The sequence below is a fragment of the Apiotrichum porosum genome, assembly GCF_003942205.1.
Source record: "Apiotrichum porosum strain DSM 27194 chromosome Unknown scaffold_14, whole genome shotgun sequence".
Classification (NCBI taxonomy): Eukaryota; Fungi; Basidiomycota; class Tremellomycetes; order Trichosporonales; family Trichosporonaceae; genus Apiotrichum; species Apiotrichum porosum.
Window position 1 is genome coordinate 658,146 of NW_021167121.1, and position 17,510 is coordinate 675,655.

The 17,510-nt window shown below is 59.4% G+C and overlaps 6 protein-coding genes across 6 annotated transcripts; 3 read left to right on the plus strand and 3 right to left on the minus strand.

Moving 5' to 3' along the window:
• Positions 1-256: 256 nt before the first annotated feature.
• On the plus strand, positions 257-6,079 carry EHS24_003036 (uncharacterized protein; the record flags this gene model as incomplete). The annotated part of the gene is made up of 9 exons (XM_028618742.1): positions 257-339; positions 515-779; positions 879-889; positions 929-1,102; positions 1,152-2,075; positions 2,115-3,890; positions 3,941-5,769; positions 5,811-5,874; positions 5,914-6,079. The coding sequence occupies 9 exons, from the start codon at positions 257-259 to the stop codon at positions 6,077-6,079; spliced, it is 5,292 nt and encodes a 1,763-aa protein (XP_028473109.1).
• A 283-nt stretch (positions 6,080-6,362) lies between these two features.
• EHS24_003037 (uncharacterized protein) lies at positions 6,363-6,943 on the minus strand (the record flags this gene model as incomplete). The annotated part of the gene is made up of 4 exons (XM_028618743.1): positions 6,363-6,386; positions 6,463-6,632; positions 6,741-6,822; positions 6,899-6,943. The coding sequence occupies 4 exons, from the start codon at positions 6,941-6,943 to the stop codon at positions 6,363-6,365; spliced, it is 321 nt and encodes a 106-aa protein (XP_028473110.1).
• An 864-nt stretch (positions 6,944-7,807) lies between these two features.
• On the minus strand, positions 7,808-9,262 carry EHS24_003038 (uncharacterized protein; the record flags this gene model as incomplete). The annotated part of the gene is made up of 3 exons (XM_028618744.1): positions 7,808-8,103; positions 8,154-8,792; positions 8,941-9,262. 3 exons carry the CDS (start codon positions 9,260-9,262, stop codon positions 7,808-7,810), a joined length of 1,257 nt encoding a protein of 418 aa, XP_028473111.1.
• Positions 9,263-9,616: 354 nt separating this feature from the next.
• Positions 9,617-11,633, minus strand: VMA5 (Vacuolar ATP synthase subunit C; the record flags this gene model as incomplete). Its single annotated transcript, XM_028618745.1, has 9 exons — positions 9,617-9,802; positions 9,863-10,000; positions 10,039-10,132; positions 10,180-10,272; positions 10,440-10,508; positions 10,546-10,644; positions 10,682-10,773; positions 11,001-11,270; positions 11,421-11,633. The coding sequence occupies 9 exons, from the start codon at positions 11,631-11,633 to the stop codon at positions 9,617-9,619; spliced, it is 1,254 nt and encodes a 417-aa protein (XP_028473112.1).
• Positions 11,634-11,965: 332 nt separating this feature from the next.
• Positions 11,966-13,584, plus strand: EHS24_003040 (uncharacterized protein; the record flags this gene model as incomplete). The annotated part of the gene is made up of 7 exons (XM_028618746.1): positions 11,966-12,258; positions 12,351-12,814; positions 12,854-12,974; positions 13,067-13,159; positions 13,208-13,295; positions 13,359-13,382; positions 13,465-13,584. 7 exons carry the CDS (start codon positions 11,966-11,968, stop codon positions 13,582-13,584), a joined length of 1,203 nt encoding a protein of 400 aa, XP_028473113.1.
• A 775-nt stretch (positions 13,585-14,359) lies between these two features.
• Positions 14,360-17,224, plus strand: EHS24_003041 (uncharacterized protein; the record flags this gene model as incomplete). Its single annotated transcript, XM_028618747.1, has 6 exons — positions 14,360-14,557; positions 14,676-14,849; positions 15,154-15,402; positions 16,133-16,231; positions 16,404-16,563; positions 16,887-17,224. The coding sequence occupies 6 exons, from the start codon at positions 14,360-14,362 to the stop codon at positions 17,222-17,224; spliced, it is 1,218 nt and encodes a 405-aa protein (XP_028473114.1).
• Between the last annotated feature and the right edge of the window lie 286 nt (positions 17,225-17,510).

Genomic DNA, 17,510 nt, shown 5'->3' on the forward strand with positions numbered 1-17,510 from the left:
CGACCCCCTCATACTTCCCAACATCCCACTACACCATCTCTGGGACTCATCTTCTGAGTCGTGTTTTTGAATCACACCACACTTCACGCAGACGCTCCTGCGACACCACCCATTCAGTTCGACACGCTCAACCCGACGGCACATCCGGGCCCAACTCCCAGACCGTCGTCCCAGACAGCAGCAAACACTGGCCAGGCCGCCACCTTGACACGCCCGAGCGACCTCGCATCTCGAGCCCTGGCGCTCAGACGCTACCATGGACCCCTCAAAGCTCTTGACCAAGACCTCTAAGGACTCGGCGGTCGACGCTGCAGCGCAGGCAGAGTTCAGTGAGAAGAAGTGAGTTGTTTGTTGTTGTTGATCGTGGTCTGTGCTGACGACGTCCTTCCTTGTCTCTCATCGCACGCTTCCCTCTCGACCAAAACCTTGTTTGTGACTCTCACAACTACCAACCATCTCCCCGTCAACTCATGGCCCGCTCGCTTGGCTCCACTTGAAATTCGGACACGCACAGGCGCGTTTGGATCCCCGACACCGTCGAGGGCTTCCTTCCGGGATGGATCAAGACGGAGCCTGCGCAGCGCTCGACTGGCCCAGATGCCACTGCCGAAGTGGTCATCACGACCACCAACGAGATGCGCACAGTGCCAGTGGACACGCTTTCGCCCATGAATCCTCCACAGTTTGACAACGTTGAAGACATTGCCGAGCTCACCCACCTCAACGAGGCCAGCGTGGTGAACGACCTTCGTCAACGCTACGGATCTGGAAGCATCTATGTGAGTGCTCACCTTTCCTACTGCTAGGCCATCTCCGTCTCTCTCTTGAGATGATTTGCCAAGCAGTGTCTGTCGTTCGTGCTGGAGCTGACGGGTTAGACCTATTCAGGGTTCGTGACGTCGCCTCTTTCAGTGTCCTAACGCTACAGCTTATTCCTCATCTCGCTCAACCCATACCGTCCGCTCCCCATCTACACCCCCAAGATCATCTCGCAATACCGCACAAAGAGGCGAGAAGAGAACGCTCCACACATATTTGCCATTGCAGAACGCGCATGGCAGCAGATTGGCGAGGAGCGTGAGAGCCAGAGCATCTTGATCACGTATGTCAAACGAGCTTTGGGAACTGTGGCGGCGCTGACCCTGTACCAGCGGTGAATCCGGTGCCGGCAAGACAGAGAACACAAAGAAGGTCATCCAATACCTCGCCGCTATCGCGAGCGCGTCCGACCCCTCGACCTCCACCGCGTCAGCACCCATCACTGGCCTTCCCCGCTCATCAAGTTACAAGGGCAGGGACGCCGAAGAGATCGACTTGGCATCTCTCGCAACACAGGATGCCGAGCTTGGTCTCCTTGAGCGCCAGATCCTCCAGGCAAACCCCATCCTCGAGGCGTTTGGTAACGCTCAGACCATGCGCAACAACAACTCTTCGCGTTTCGGCAAGTTTGTTCGCATCTTCTTCTCGCCTGCCGGTGCCATTGCCGGTGCCAACATTGACTGGTACCTTCTTGAGAAGAGCAGGGTGACTGCCCGGGCCTCTGGCGAGCGGTCCTTCCACGTCTTCTACCAGCTGCTCAAGGGTGCCAAAGAGGCCGGTCTGAGCGAACCTCTCCTTATCGAAGGCGGCCCTGAAGACTACAACGTCCTCAACAAGACCAGGCAGCAGATTGACGGTGTGGACGACCTCAGCGAGTGGCGCTTGCTCAAGGAGGCTCTTGGCGTTGTCGGTTTCACCAAGGACGAGCAGTTTGAGCTCTTCCGTGTCGTCGCCACCATCCTTCACATTGGTAACATTGTCCTGGTTGGCGGCTCGGCCGACCAGTGTTTCATGCCCCCGGAGTCGCAGCCAACGGCCGAGAAGGTCTGCCACCTCCTTGGTATCCCCGTCAAAGACTTTATGAAGTCGGTCCTTTCACCAAAGGTCCGCGCCGGTCGCGAGTGGGTTACCCACGCCAGGTCAAAGAAGCAGGCAGAGGACGAGCTCGCCGCTCTGTCCAAGTTCATGTTTGAGAAGACGTTTGGCTGGATGGTTGACCGTATCAACAAGGCTCTCGATCGCCCCAGCACCAAGTCGTAAGTACGCTAGGCAATGAGTTGTGAGCTGACCGACAGGCTCTCCATTGGTGTCCTCGATATCGCTGGCTTTGAAATCTTTGAAGAGAACAGCTACGAACAGATGCTCATCAACTTTACCAACGAAAAGCTTCAGCAGTTCTTCAACTTCCACATGTTCACCCTCGAGCAGGAAGAGTACACCCGCGAGGGCATCAAGTGGGACTATGTCAACTTTGGTCTCGACCTCCAACCCACTATCGACCTCATCGAGGCGACCCAGCCTGTGGGCATTCTCTCCTTACTCGATGAAGAGTGTATCATGCCCAAGGCCACCGACGTCACGTTCACCGACAAGGTGCAAGGTATCTGGGAACCCCCCAAGGGTTCAAACCGGCAGGTCCACGCCGGTTCTGCCAAGTTCCGTGCCACCCGCTTCAGCCGTGGGTTCGTTATCAAGCACTACGCCGGCGACGTCGAGTATGTTACCGAGGGCTGGCTCCAGAAGAACAAGGACCCCATCAACGATGCCGTCGCTCGCCTCCTCTCCGCGTCCTCGGTTCCTAAGATTAAGATCATGTTTGCCGACTACGCAGAGGACGTCAACGCCCCGGTCGGTGGCAAGCGTATCAAGCGCGGTGCCTTCCGCACTGTCGGTCAGCGCCACAAAGAGCAGTTGGGTCAGCTCATGACCCAACTCGCTGCCACTCAGCCCCACTTTGTGCGCTGCATCGTCCCCAACTCGGAGAAGAAACCTGGCAAGGTCAACGTCAACCTTGTCCTCGACCAGCTCCGCTGCAACGGTGTCATTGAAGGTATCCGTATTGCCCGTCTTGGCTTCCCCAACCGCCTGTCGTTTGCCGAATTCCGCCAGCGCTACGAAGTGCTGGCCCCTGGTGTCATCCCGCAGGGCTACATGGATGGCCGCAAGGCTGCCGGCCTGATTGCCGAAGCGCTCGAGCTCGACTCTGAGTTCTACGCTATCGGAGCCACCAAGATCTTCTTCAAGGCCGGCATCCTCGCAGAGCTCGAGGAGCGCCGCGACAGCCTCCTCACGGACATTTTCCGTCGCTTCCAGGCGGCGGCGCGCATGCACATCTGCCGCCGCAGAATCAACAAGCTCATCAACCGCGCCCAGGCCGTCCGCACCATCCAGCGCAACGCTCGTGCCTACAATGAGCTTCGTGACTGGCCTTGGTGGTCGCTCTACGTCAAGGTCCGCCCCTTGCTTGCCGCCACCCGCTCCGATAACGAGCTTGCACGCAAGGCGGCCGAGCTGGCCATCGCCAAAGAGCGTGCTGAGCGCGATGAAAAGGAGAAGAAGCGCCTGGAGGAGCTTCGTGCCACTCTCTTGGCCGAGAAGGAGAAGGTCGAGAAAGACCTCTTGTCTGAGCGTGACCTGGCCCTCGAGAAGGAGCAGCTCCTGACTCGCTCCAAGGAGGCCGAGTCCACGCTCCAGGAGCGCGTCACCGAGCTCGAGGCGGAGCTCGAAAGGCTCGAAGCGGCGCGCGACGAGGCTGCCGCCACTGCCGAGGGCCACCGCGACAACCTCGCCAAGCTCCAGCACAAGCACGACCAGCTCGCCGAGCAGGTGCGCATGTTTGAAAAGGACAACGCCGCTTGGCGTGAGCGTGAGGCCGACCTTCTGCGCCAGTCCAAGGATAAATCCGCTACCCACTCCAAGCTCGAGAATGAGAAGATGGAGCTGTCTCGTCAGCTCGACGACTTCCGTCGGGACATGACCAAGAAGGAGGAGCAGACACGTCGCAGCAAGGAAAAGAAGGACGGCGAGGTTGTTGATCTCCAAAAGCTCATCCAGGAGGAGAAGAAGAAGAGGTGGGTGAACAAACGGAAAAGTTGTTGGGCTAACCCGTCAGCGAGGATAGCAACACCCAGGTCGCTTCTCTTACCAAGGACCTCAGACGTCGGGAGAGCGAGCTCTCGGACCTCAAGGAGATGATTAAGGCCCATGAGACGACCATCACAGCCAAGCAGATGGTCATTGCTGAGCTCGAAACCAAGGGCTCCGCCTCTATCAAGGCCAATGAGGCAGTTCAAGCCGAAAAGGCTCGCCTCCAGTCCAAGATTGACGGTCTCACTGCCGACATTACTGCGCGTAACAAGGAGCTCCAGCAGAGCACTGCCGAGGGCACCAAGTTGCAACAGTCGCTCGACGAGCTGCGCAAGACCTTGGACGCCAAGACTTCAGAAGACATTAAGCGTCGCGAGGTGGAGAAGAACCGCGATGACGAGATGACCAACCTCCGCAAGAAGGTCGAGAACCTGCAGGCCTCGTCGGAGAAGCAACGCGAGAGCGCAGTACAGCTCGCCAACAAGCTTCGTGTCGACATTGATGCTCTTCGCAGCCGTCACTCGTCGGCAGAGAAGGACCTGGCTACCGCCAACCAGACGCTCAAGGCAAAGGCTTCCGAGGTTGTCAAACTCGAGGCTGCTGCCGCCGATGCCGACAAGTCCAGGAAGCAGGTCCAGGCCGAGCACGATTCGATCGTCAACCAGCTCAAGACGACCGAGCGCAAGCTTCAGGACATGACTGCCACCTGCGAAGGTCTCAACCGCCAGGTCGCCGAGAACGAGGAGCGGTTTGCCGACCTCGAGGACGCCCTTCTCCCTCTCGAGCAAGAGCGCGAGGTGCTTCGCAAGCGCCTGGAGCAGACCACCAAGCAGCTCTCGGATGAGATTGCCACTCGCCAGCGCATGGAGCGCGACATTCTCGACGCCAAGGAGCAGCTCGCTTGCTACCGCAATGACATGCAGGAGCTTGAGCGTGAGCTCGCCTCTGCTGCTGGTGACATCAAGGCTCGCGACGACGAAGTGGCGCTTCTCCGCAGCCGCGAGAACAAGACAATTGTGGAGCACGTCCACGTCCTCGAGTCTGCCAAGAAGATGACAGACCGCCAGCTCGCCGAGCAAGTCGCCGAGAACAAGCGTCTCAACCAGATTCTCAAGTCGCTCGAGACCCACCGCCACCGTCTCCAGGGCGACCTGGATGACCTCCAACGGTCCCACGACCTGCTCAAGAAGACCAAGGGCAAGGAGGCGCGTACCGCTCGCGCATCGCTTAGCACCGAGGACAAGACGGCCATCATGGCCCTCGAGGACGAGCGCAAGGCCCGCATGGCTGCCGAGGCCAAGGTCGCGTCTCTCGAACGTGACCTCCAGGACCACCGCCGCCGCATGTCCACTGCTGTTCTCAGCCCCAAGCGCACCGTCTCAGGGTCGTCTGATGGCAAGCTCATTCGGGCCATGGACGAGATCACCCGTCTCCAGAAGGCCCAGGACAAGCTCCTCACCGAGAATGAGCGCCTCGCAGCTGAGCTGGGTGCAGGCCAAAGGGGTCTCACTCGCGGAGGGCCTACCATCAAGGGTCAGACTTCGCGTGCCGAGCTCCTCCGCGGATTGCAACAGTCACACGAAGCTCTCGGTCGCGACATGACCGACCAGCTCCGCCGTCTTGACACGGCCCCGCTCACGCCGTCCCGGCGACACAACAGCGGCAGCCTGAGCATTAGTGGCGGTATCCCGTCCAACCTCACGGGCTCTCCGACATCTCCCGAGGGCAAGAGGATAAGCAAGCTTGAGATGGAGATCCAGGGCTTGCGACAGAAGATTGAGCAGGACAAGGACGAGAAGGAGTTTATGTTTGAGCGCCTGCAGGAGTTGCAGGGTGGAGACAAGGCCAAGCCTCCTTTCCCTTGTGAGTTTCGGGATCGTTGGCCTGCAACTGACCTCTACCAGACGAGCAGGCCATGTTTAGCCATTTTAGGCTGAAGGCGAAGAATCTCAGGCGCGACTTGGATCAGTGAGTGAATACGAGCCTGGATGAGTCTAACTGTACCAGCTGGCTCGCGATGGAGGACCTGAACGCGACCAACGGCAATGGTACCTTGTCACCGCACTCGACAGGAGGTAGCAACGTCCCGTTCGCCGAGGATGTGCAGAAGCTCAGCAAGCTGCTCAGCCAGCTCGACCCGGAGACATCGCCTCTCCCTATGCGGGCACCATGAGCACTGGAGGATGTACAGGATCCTCCCCCACTTTAATGAGCTTCCCACGACAACGACCGCACATCATCATCACCACCACCACTTTGTCAGAGTGCCGCAGCACTCCTCACGGGCAGGATCCCTTTGAATTTGGAGACACGGACAATCACATGTACAGTATGATGCACAAGTAGCTTGCACGCTCTTCTCTGTTTTTGGTCGACTTTTGGTTCTTTATTTTCCTCAACTTGCGGCCCGTGTCTCTTCAGATGGAGCCAGCCCTGCACGACGCTTGGTGGGGACTTCACTTCTTGACGGCAGCCTGGACCTTGAAGCTGTGTTAATACTTGACTGGGAGGATTCCCGCGTCCACATGCTGCTAGAGCCACCGCAACCACACGCACCTGGTTGGAGATCTCGCCCACCTTCTTGGCGGCGACGTCCTGGGCCGTGCCGGTGAGGTCCTTGGCCTGGGACTTGAGCTTCTCGGCGTCCGACTTGTCGTCCTTCTTGTTGATAAAGTAGTAGCCTCCGACGGCCGCCGCGAGACCAGCAGCGATGAGGAGGGGCGTGTCTGTGGGGGAGGGCGGTTAGCTGCAGGGAAGCACATGAGGAGGCCTGCCGACGAGGGAGCTCGTGCTGCCAATGCCGACCTGCGTCGAAGGCGACAATCAGTACCCACTGTCAGGCTTCTTCTCGCCACTGGCGGCACCGCCGACGCCACCCGCGGGGGGAGGGGGAGCACCGGGACCGGTGGCGTAGCGCTGTGGGTCAGGTCAGTACAGCACTGTGTGCAGCGACCTCGTATGTGTCTGTCGCCAAGGGAGCAACTGGACGTACGCGAACAGCGAGGCGGGCAGGACGAGCGGCGCGAGCAGCGAACATGTTTGCTGTTATGAATGGGGAGCTTGTGAGGTGTACGGGAAAGGGCGAGTTAAGACGGTTTGACAGTTGTGGTCTAGCTAATGAGACGTGCACTGGTGAACAGAGAGACGGTGAGAGTGGCAACGCAGCACCGTCTGTACATGTGCACCGGCGGTGTGGACCGTGAGAGTCGCAAAGAAGGTGGTAGTGCAACGCCCCCCCCCCTCCCCTCCCCAACGAAGGGGGCCTTCGGCCCAGCCGGATCTGTCTCGATATGGGAACAACAAGACCCCAGTGACATCATTCTTGACATCATAAGACTAGCAACCGGGACCAGTAGTGAAGGATGGCGGGTGTAGGTGGATACGACGGCGGCCGGGACACGGCAAACGTGGGATGGAGGCACGTGTGAAGGTGGCAGGCTGCAAGCAGAGGAACTCGAGTCGCCAAGAACAAACCGTACCAAAGACCAAAGACCGATTACACCCGCTCTTGGCCTTGCTGGTAAAGGCGCGAGGTGACGCCAAGTGAGACAGGGTGAAGAGTGACCTCGTCGGCCGGTTGAGAAGGAGAGAGGAAGGGGAGTGTGAGAAGTAGGTGACGAGGCACGTAGACTGACGTGGTCAGATCGGCAACTAAAACAGCCATGTCAGCCAGTGTTTTGGTGCTGTGCCACTCTCAACCATGTGGCGTCTGTGCATCTTATCTCGAGCTTATCGTCCACGAGGTCGGTGTCATGGCCGCTTGTCGGGTTGTCTCAAGTAGTTCATATGCGTTACAAAGCCGAATCCCTACTATGCGTGTCTGCGGCAGCGCCCCAGCTGCGTGTGCTGGTGCTGTTGCCCCCTCCCCCCTCCGGATCTCGTCGACTTCTCAACTCGTTGCTCAACACTCCTGGTTCTTGATGATAACCTTAATCTCCTCGCCACTCGCCACGGCGTCAAAAGCCCTCTTGCTCTCCGTAAGCGGGAGGACGAGGGTGATGAGCTGCTTGAGGTCGACCTGACCGCGGCGGACCAGGTCGATGGCGTTGGGGAAGCAAGTGGACGTGTAGCGCGTGATGCCCTTGACATCGATTTCCTTATTTGTGACGGCCAGAGTGGGGAAGATGTTGGTCTGGTGGTGGCCGAGGCCGACAGCGAGGTCTGGGGAGGGTGTGAGCATGGTGAATGTGACAACAGCTGTGCAGGGGGAGGTCCCTAGCCAGGACGGAGACGGAAAGGGGACTCACAAGTAGCACCCTGCTTGGCAATGGCAATACCCAAGAGACCGGCGTCCTCGGCACCGCTCGCCTCGACGACACGGTCCACGCCATCTGCCTCGACGTTCATAATGGCAAGGTACTCCTTGGCACGCTCCTTGGCCGCGTCGTACTTGACGTCGCCGACGTTCTCGTCGTGCGCGTCGTGGCCATTGGCGCCGTTGGCGCTCTTCCTAGTCGTCGGGAGGCTGTCGACTTGGAAGACGCGGTCAAAGATAGGACGACCAGTAATGGGACTGATGTACTTCCTGGCAAACTCGCAGCGCTTGGGGTTGATGTCAAAGCCGATAATGAGCTTGGCCGAGTTTGCGTGCGCGACGGCAGCGGTGATGAGACCAATAGGGCCACAGCCCATGATGGCCAGGGTCTGGTGGGCGCGCAGGTCGGCACGGATACCGATTGCGACACCAATAGCCAGAGGCTGGAGCGAACCAGCCTCCTCCCACGACAGACTCTCTGGGAGGTGCGGGGCCATGTCCGCTGGCAAGGCGAAATAACGCATCAAGCTGCCGACCGAGCCGGGGGCGCCACAGTACTTGACGTCCAGGCAGATGTTCATGCGGCCAGCCTTGCAGTTGGCACACCTGCGGCATGGGAGTCCCGGTTCGACTGAGATATGGTCAGCTTTCAGGCAGTTTGGGTTTAAAGGCCACAATGCGGGGCATGGCGTAGTTGTCGTTACCCTGGCTCCCCCAAAGTAGGCGGGGTCGCGAACAAGCACACCTTCCCTGCAGCCCATGGCGCACATATCACTCACTAGCAACGCGGTCTCCGACCTTGTGTGTGGTCACAAACTCGCCCACGGCAATGACCTCGCCAGAGCTCTCGTGGCCCATGACCAGTGGCTCAGTCACAGGACGCCCACCGACGCCGCCAGCGAGGTAGTTGTGGAGATCTGAGCCACAGATTCCCGATGCCATGACCTTGACGAGAATGCCATCGGGCTGAAGGATGGGCAGAGGGGTAGGGCGGACCTCGATGGTCTGCTTCTTGACGAGGACACACGACGTGTTGGGGGCCAGGTTCAGGTCCACGACGCTCGCGGGCTGTTCGGTTGTGAGCTGGTGATAACGCGACATTGTGAATGGCGGGTACGGCGAGGTGTCTATGTCCAAGTAGAGAGTCGTGAGGGTGGGGAGAAACGCAAGCAGAAAACAGCGTACTCCATTGCTGTTGTAGGCCTCATGTGGACGGCCGGCGGGACGTCGGCCCGGTATCCGAGTGGACTAATGCCGGCCCACCTCGGCAACTGGCGGTTGTCTGCGCTTGCGGGCGAGATTCGGGTGAGTGGCAGGAATATGCCGTCCACACATGCTAGTCTCAACGGCCTGCCCTCGCGTGCTCATGGTCGCAACGCTCCACATCACAGCGATAGCGGGTATCTCGGTGTATCTGTAAAAATCACGGACAACATGCATCGCCTTTCTCTTACTCTAAAACTCCACCTTGGGTATCTCAAACAGCACAAAGTCGTAGTATTCCTGCTCCATAACGTTGGCCCACTCGCCAACCACATCGTCGTTGGCGGCCGCCTTGGTGTCCTTGCTCTTGCCGGACCCCAGGTAGTTGTAGCGCGCAGCAAGCTGCTTGATGGTCTTGACGGCAGTCTTGGGGTCGGGCTGCAGGTTGTCAGCTATTGGTATCATGGGCCAATGAAAAGAGTCCTTCCTGCTACTCACCTTGACAATGACACCGGCGTACTCGGCGGGGAGACCGTACCTCAGCACGCTCTCAACAAAGAGGCGGACGGTCTTCAGGTGTGCGAGGAGCTGGAACGCCTCGGAGAAGTTTATCCTCGACAGGCGGAGCAGCTCGGTCTAACGTGTCAGCTCAAAATCGGTTCGCGCTAGCTCACCCAGAGCTCCTTCTCCTCCTTCTCAAGCTGGGCAAGCTCCTTCTTCTGGTTATCGAGACCAGCGTCGTCCCACTTGAAGTCGCGGACAATGAACCTGCTTTGTCAGAATCGCTCTGCGGCGGGGTCAATGGTGGAGCTCACTTGTTCTCACGGGCCTTGTGGATGAAGTCGTCGCGAACCTTCCTGAAGAGGGTAACGGACATGAGCGCAAACTCGTCGTCCACGGCAACTTGGCTGAAGGGTTGAATTAAACAGGAAACGTGTGCAGTAAAGCGCGGCCGATATTATTGGGGTTGGGTCGAGGTCGACGACGACAGCAACCGATGATAGATAGGCGAAACGCAAGCGGATAAGAAAACGCTGTCAGCTGTGTCTCATTCAACGTGCTCAACAATACGCACTGGGAGCTCCTGGGAACAACCATGGAGGTGAGGCGCTCATACTTGGACTCCCAGTCCTTGACAAGGGTCCTGGCGGGTCAGCACTATCCAAGACAGGGGAACCCACTTGGGCACGGCAACGAGAAGGGTCTCGAGGAACTCGGAGTTCTCAACAATGTCCTCCTTCTTGACGACATCGACGAGCGAGCGCTGCGAGAGGTTTCCACTGGTGGGTCAGCGCCGATCGACATACTACCACCCACGTCCGTTTCCTCTGCAGGGAAGTAAGGGCGCCCTTGGCGAGGTTGTACGTCTGGGTCTTCTGCTTCTGCGAGGTCTCGATGGTGGTCATCTCCTGCAATTTGTCAGTGACAAGGCGTCAAGTGGATGCTGAGTGAGATAGACGATGGCCGGCAGGTTTGAGGAGACAATCTGACAGCGACCACGGAAGAAACGTGGTCTTCACCACCACCATACCCAAAGGTCCTGCCCAACAGGCACCTTGCCACAGCCACGACTGCTTTCATCGTGAAGTGTCCACGATTATCTCTCTGTCTCTCACGTCAACCTCAATACACGTACCTCGGTGAGGGCAGTCACGACATCGCCGACCTTGCCGCCGTCGCCCCAGCGTCCCTTGTCCCAGCGCCAGCCGCCAGATCCAGTGGGGTCCGGGAGGACGTAGGCCTCTGTTGCGCGGTCATTGACACGGGCATGTTGCGCAAGACGGGTCTTGTCTTCGCTGACGAGGGAGCGCAGGGTGTCGAGGAGCTTGGAGACGGTCTGCGTGAACTGAGCGTCCGTCTTGGGCAGCGAGTCCGAGAGCGTGATGAGCGACGAGAGAGTGCCGGCCTGGCAGAGGTCAGCATCTAGTCTTTGGGACAGTAATAATGCGAGGTCCATGTGGCCCAGCTGTGGTAAGAACAGTTGCAGCTGGCCTCCCGAGACATGGACGCCAACGACATGTCAAGGCGCACGTCAAGGAGGAGAAGAAGGACACACCTTGAGCTCGGGAATCTCCCAGCCTCCGACGGGGACGGTGCCGCCAGTAGCCTTGCGGACGTCTTCGACGACGCTGTTGGGGTCGCCGTCGGGGAGGGGGACCGATACGATCCAGAAAGAGAGATCAGACGGCATGTTTGGATGAATGCCAGTGTTGCGATGCTCGACTGACGATACTGTTGATAGAGGCGTCGACACGGAGAGGACGGCCATCGCTCGTGCGTCACAGCGGGCTCAGGGAGGGGACAGCGGCGGCTGGCAGAGGCAGGCTGTGCGCGCCTAGCAGCCGGCGGGGTGTGTTTTGGTAGGCGTGCGGGGCACCCAAAAATTAATAGGCGAGCTGAAATCAAAAAGGCGCGCTGGATGGGCCGGTTGCTATCGCTCTCGCTGCCTGGGCCGAGTGCCCCGCATCAGCGTCGTCATCGGCGGCCCTCTCGGCCTCTCGCTTGATCGCTCGACATTCGCTGCCATCACTCCAGATCGCAGAGCCCGCCGATTCCATCTGCTTCTCTGTGCTTCCCACTCTTCCTCTCACTCATCTCACCATGAGGCCCCTTCTGACCGCCACGCGTATCGCCCGCCCCGCCGCCAAGTCGCTGGCATCGATCCCTGCGGCACGCACAGTGCGTCCAGCCGTCCTCAAGCAGCTCCCTCGGCGTGGTTTCACGACTAGCCCACCAAAGAGCGCTCGTTATGAACGCTTCGACTTTCCGTCTTCAGGGCAGCCTGGTGGAAGCAACAATGTCACCAACTTTCTGCGCCGGCGCTTGGGGGGAGACCGCGGCATGATCGTCTTTGGAGTCGCTACTGGGTTTGGCGTAATCTACTACATTGCACAGTGAGTCTTCCGCGCGTGCCACTGACGACGTTTGGGTGGTGGCTTTTTTGTTTGTGTCAATTGAGACTGTGACTAACTGCCCGCCACACCAGCCTCGAACGTGTTCCTGAGACTGGCCGTCTGCGGTTCATGGACTGCTCCCCAGAGCAGGAGCAGGAGATTGGCAAGGCGTCCTTTGTCGAGACCATGGATCAGTTTGGCATGAAGTGCTTGCCACCCAACCACCCCATCACCAGGCGCGTCCGTGAAATCGCGACTCGCATTGTCGAGGGCAACGCTCTTGGCCACATGAAGTCGGCCCCCGGTCTCGGTGCTGTCGAGGCCCGAATGTCCCAATGGGGCATCGACGAGAACGGCAACATCTATAGCGGGGACAGGGCCGACGACCAGAACAGCACCAAGAACGAATGGGAAGTGTTTGTGGTCGACGACCCCAAGACCAAGAACGCGTTTGTGATTCCAGGAGGCAAGATCTTTGTCTTTACCGGCATCCTGCCGGTGTCTGCCAACGACGATGGCCTAGCCACCGTCATGGGTCATGAAATTGCGCACGTCGGTGAGTGGATCCTTCGGTCCGAGACACGACTGACGACAGTGGCACGCCATGGCGCCGAACGGATGAGCTCCATGAAGGTGCTCTTTGGAATTAGCTTCTTGTTCGAGTCACTTGGACTCGATGTGGGGCTCACTAGGCTGCTGGTGACATTTCTACTCCAGTACGTGTTCATTACATTACATACCAGCCGACACAACAATGGCTTAGCCTGTCTTGAAGGCCGCCGATCACGAAATCAGGACTGACTGTCAGGTTGCCCAACTCTCGTACCAACGAGAGCGAGGCCGACACTATCGGGTTGAACCTCATGGCCAAGGCGTGTTATCACCCATCTGAGGCGCCAAAGTGAGCACGGTGTCGTGTCGTTGCCTTGTTACTTGCTAATGGGGGCAGGATGTGGGAGCGCATGTCGGCCGCAGACGGCGGCGGTGGCAACCTGGACTTTATGTCGACTCATCCGGCCAACGCCAAGCGGATCAAGGTACGTCAACGATAGCGTCGATGGCGCATGGTGTACTGTGCTGTGCTGCGTGCTAATTACCAGGCCCTTATGAAGGAACAGCCCGAGGTACGCAACCCTGCTTCCACGCGCGCCCAGAGAAGAAAGAAAGAAAGACCCCCCTCCTAGTAGTGCTAACACCTTGACACAGGCAACAAAGCTCCGCGAGGACCGCTGCCAGAATGTGCCCACCAACAAGGACTTTTCGGATGCCATGCGCAACCTGTCGACGTCGTCGTCGTCCAACGATAGGCAGAGCGTGTGGGCGTAGAAATGTGCCGAGAGCCAATGCGGCCTATGCATCGCTCCATTGCCCCATTCCCTTTGTCATGTGCACTGCGCGACGGGCTATACAATAGCCTGAAACGCACATGTCTTGTGATAGCACACAATGCGCAGCCCATACATGAGTGATTAGCCGACTGGTTGGGGGGGGGGGGGGGGGAGTTTGGGGGATCTCGAGGTCATGGCCCATTTGGCTGTGGGTAACGCGCGCGACGTTGTGGCGCAAAGCGTCCGTGCCCTGCTCCGTGCTCAGTATGTTTTCGACATGCCACAGCGCCGCGCACGCCACGCGCGCTGGTGGCACGCGTGGTGGAGCGGAGCGTGTCTCCATGCATTGGGTCCTGCAGGACGGCGTACGGCAGACTCTGCCCGCGACATCCTTGTTGTAGGGCCTAAAAACGGCATTGACTGCAGGAAGCGCGCATATCAGGTGCCCCACACGTTTACCCACGTTCCCGGTCGCGAGCCGCGCAGTCGCCCAGAGCAACGGACAGAGCGAGTCAATAAATGTGCTAAGAATCCACCGCTCAATGGCCCCCTAGTCTTGCCCATTCCGCATCACATATCATCCCCAGGCCCACCTCTCACACTCGCACTACGTCCTCATCACCCACCACGTCCCACAGCGAGCCCCATCAGCACACACGAATTCAGCTATAACAGCAACCCCCCTCTCCCCTCCCCCCCCAGGCAACTTGTCTTTTGCTTTATCCCATCCTCATACATCGGCCAATTCACCCCTTTTTCAACTCCCAACAACAATGGTCTTCGTCGCCCCCCTCCAAGTACCGAAGATCAACCCCCACCCGGACTTCCCGGCTGTGGCCGACACTGAGGACGGCGGTCCCCTCAGGTCGCCTGGCCTCCTCGAGCCCGCGCACAAGTTCACCTTTGAGTCGGTGCAGGGCTTCTTCGTCCAGACTGGCCCCAAGCCCAAGCACAACGACTTTGAGGACCTTGTGAGTAACGCTACGGTGGCTCCACGGACCTTGCACGCTGACGCAACCCCTCTTCCCCTCTTCCCACTCTACACCTCGCACCGTGTCCCTCTTGAATGCTTGGCACCCTCCCACACAGCTCGACAAGTCGTTTGGTCTCATGGACACCTCCCCCGACCGCTGGCACAACCTGCGTGCCGACGTCGCGCGTCTCCAGGCCGAGGCGCCGGCGGGAGTCCACTACAAGGTCTTCTTCCTCGGCCGCCACGGCCAGGGCTGGCACAACTATGGTGCGGAGCGCTATGGTGTCGAGGTGAGCACGCGTTTCTTCTGTCTGTCTGGAGCACAAGGAGGTGGCTTTGTGCGCCAAAAGTTGGGTGGAATGTCATCTGGGTAGCCAGGGCGGCCGCCGCGGGTTGTGAAACGGGACCCTCTCGGTCTGTACCGGTGACCGCCGACCAAGCCGTACCGTGGCGGCCACCCAGGGGCCATGGGTCTTTGGGTCGGTCGCGACCGTGCTCTCCAGGCCCCGTTCATTGATTCATTGAGCCTGGTGGAACAGAGGCGTCGCAGATAGAAACAAGGACCAGGCTTGCTGACAGGCTCGTCTTCTCCAGTCTTGGGAGACGTACTGGACGTGCCAGAACGGCGACGGCAACTTGGTATGGGGTCCCGACCCCGAGCTCACCCCTCTGGGCCACAAGCAGACACGTGCAATCTACGAGACATGGCAAAAGGAGCGTCCCCACGGCGCGCCCATCAACCCTGGAGAAATCCGCTGGTTCGTCTCGCCGCTGCAACGCACTTGCCAGACCATGTACAACAGCTGGGGTGAAATGATCAGTGCCACACCGGAAATTTGGGAGGTGAGTCGCATTTCCTAGTCTTTGCTTTTGCTACACATGGGGAAACGTGCTCGGCCCCCGCGAGCATGGGCACAGCCCCGAGCTTGTCCGCGACCGCGTCGACGCAGTAGCGACCCGTCCGCAAACGGTTACTCGCATTGAGACCCCTGTCTCAGTGTGACGAGCCGTGAGCCAAGTCGGAGAGAGAGGGTGAATGGGGTTACCAGGGGAGACGTCTGTCTGTTGTTGCCAAAACGGATGTGGCCGGTGCACGAGTGTGCATGACTTGCTTGGCCGCATGGCCACACATTCACTCTGCCTCGCCGGATGTGTTCACGCCTCCATTCTCCCCGATGGAAGTATACCACCGTGCACAGGTCGCGCCGTGGCGGAGTACACACCGCCATCCGGCGGCCACATCCGCGGCGGGTACTGAGAGTCGTGCGCCTCGTAACCCCCTCGGTCCTCCTCGTCTCCCCTTGTATTCAGTACCAGTGGCGGCAGGTGGTACACGCCCCACGTACCCAGTCACGCGCCGCAGGCATGGTTGGGGCCGCTGACGTTGGTCGCTCACCGTGTCGCGGTCAACGCCGCTTCCTCGCGGTGGTCCTCGTCTGCGGTGTGACCGGCGACCCAACAGGCCGACGCGGCCCGTCTGCTCCACACAATATTGTGGAGAAGGGGGGGGGGGGGGAGTCGACGGCGAATGGTGCCCAGATGGCGCGTTGGGGCAACAAGGCTGAACCCACAGGACTGGCGCGAGATCGTCGGTTTGCACACGTGTGACAAGCGCAGCACAAAGGTGAGCAGAACTCGCGCTAAACCGGGTGGTGCCAGTGGTACCATGGCAGTGGGTGCCGGGTCGTATACGTTGAGGCTTGCGCCAAGTGCGCGCCCAGCACGCTCAAACGCACGCCAGCGCGTTGAAACGGCACGCGACGGCGTGAACGCCACAATGTGTGGCGCAACCCGGCCCCTCTTATTACATTGTGTTTCCAAGACATTTGATGCTAATTTACCAGTCTACGATCGCCACTCGGTTCCCCAACATTATCATTGAAGAAGGCTTCGAGGAGGACGACCTGCTGTGGTTCCCAGACCAGCGCGAGTCGGATACCTCCATGCAGAAGCGCATGCGCCGTGCATTGGACCGCGTGTTCGACGGCGCCGCTCCCGAGACATGTGAGTAAATGTCCCCAAAGCCCCCCAAAAGCCTCTGGAGGCTGCTTCGGCTCGTTCTGGTCCGGACGCCAGAATGGACCTTTGCAATGTTGCTCGCGATACCTCCACACCCCTTATCCTGTGCGCAAGCAAGGCGCGGCAATCGCCTGCGGCCTTGTCTGCCCACTGCCGTGACGCGTCCCATTCCACGGCGACCTCACGGTCCGGCCGGCTCATTTTCGTGGTCTATTATCGTGACTGCGGCTGCACGGACCGCCACACACTCGTAGACTCTCCGTGACTGCGGCCAACATGTGCGCTGTGCTGTGCTGACTCGACGACAGACGTGAGCATCACGGGCCATGGCGCCATTTTCCGCAACCTCCTCGCCGTGCTCGGACACCAGCCGTACCCGCTGTCAACGGGTGAGATGATCCCCGTGGTGGTCAAGGCCACTCGTGTCCGCCACTCGCACTCGCACTCGCACTCGCACTCGCACTCGAACGGCCACCGCCACGCGAACGGTCACACCAATCACGCCAATGGCCTCAAGAATGGCCACGCCAACGGCCACGTGAACGGCCACGCACACCACCACTCCAATGGCTTCTCCAACGGCCACGCCAACGGTCACACCAACGGCCATGCCAACGGCAACGGCGTCCCGGCCGCTAAGCACTGATACCCGGGCCGAGCATCTGGCCATCGCCGAATCGGTGACAGGATCTGAGCAGGCCCTCGCTCCTCGAACGGCGATAAGCGTTCCTATATGGCGACGCGAATCACTTCGCTTGCACAGATAAGCTGAAGGACGAAGGGAAGCGATGTCGACATGGTGGCGCGGCGGGCGCGCCAGCCAGCGGGAGGCGTTACGCGCGTTTTTTGGTGCAGGCACCAACCGACGTGGCCAGAGCGAGCGGACGACAACGACGACGAAACAAACAAAAAAAGGTTCGTTTCTTATCGAA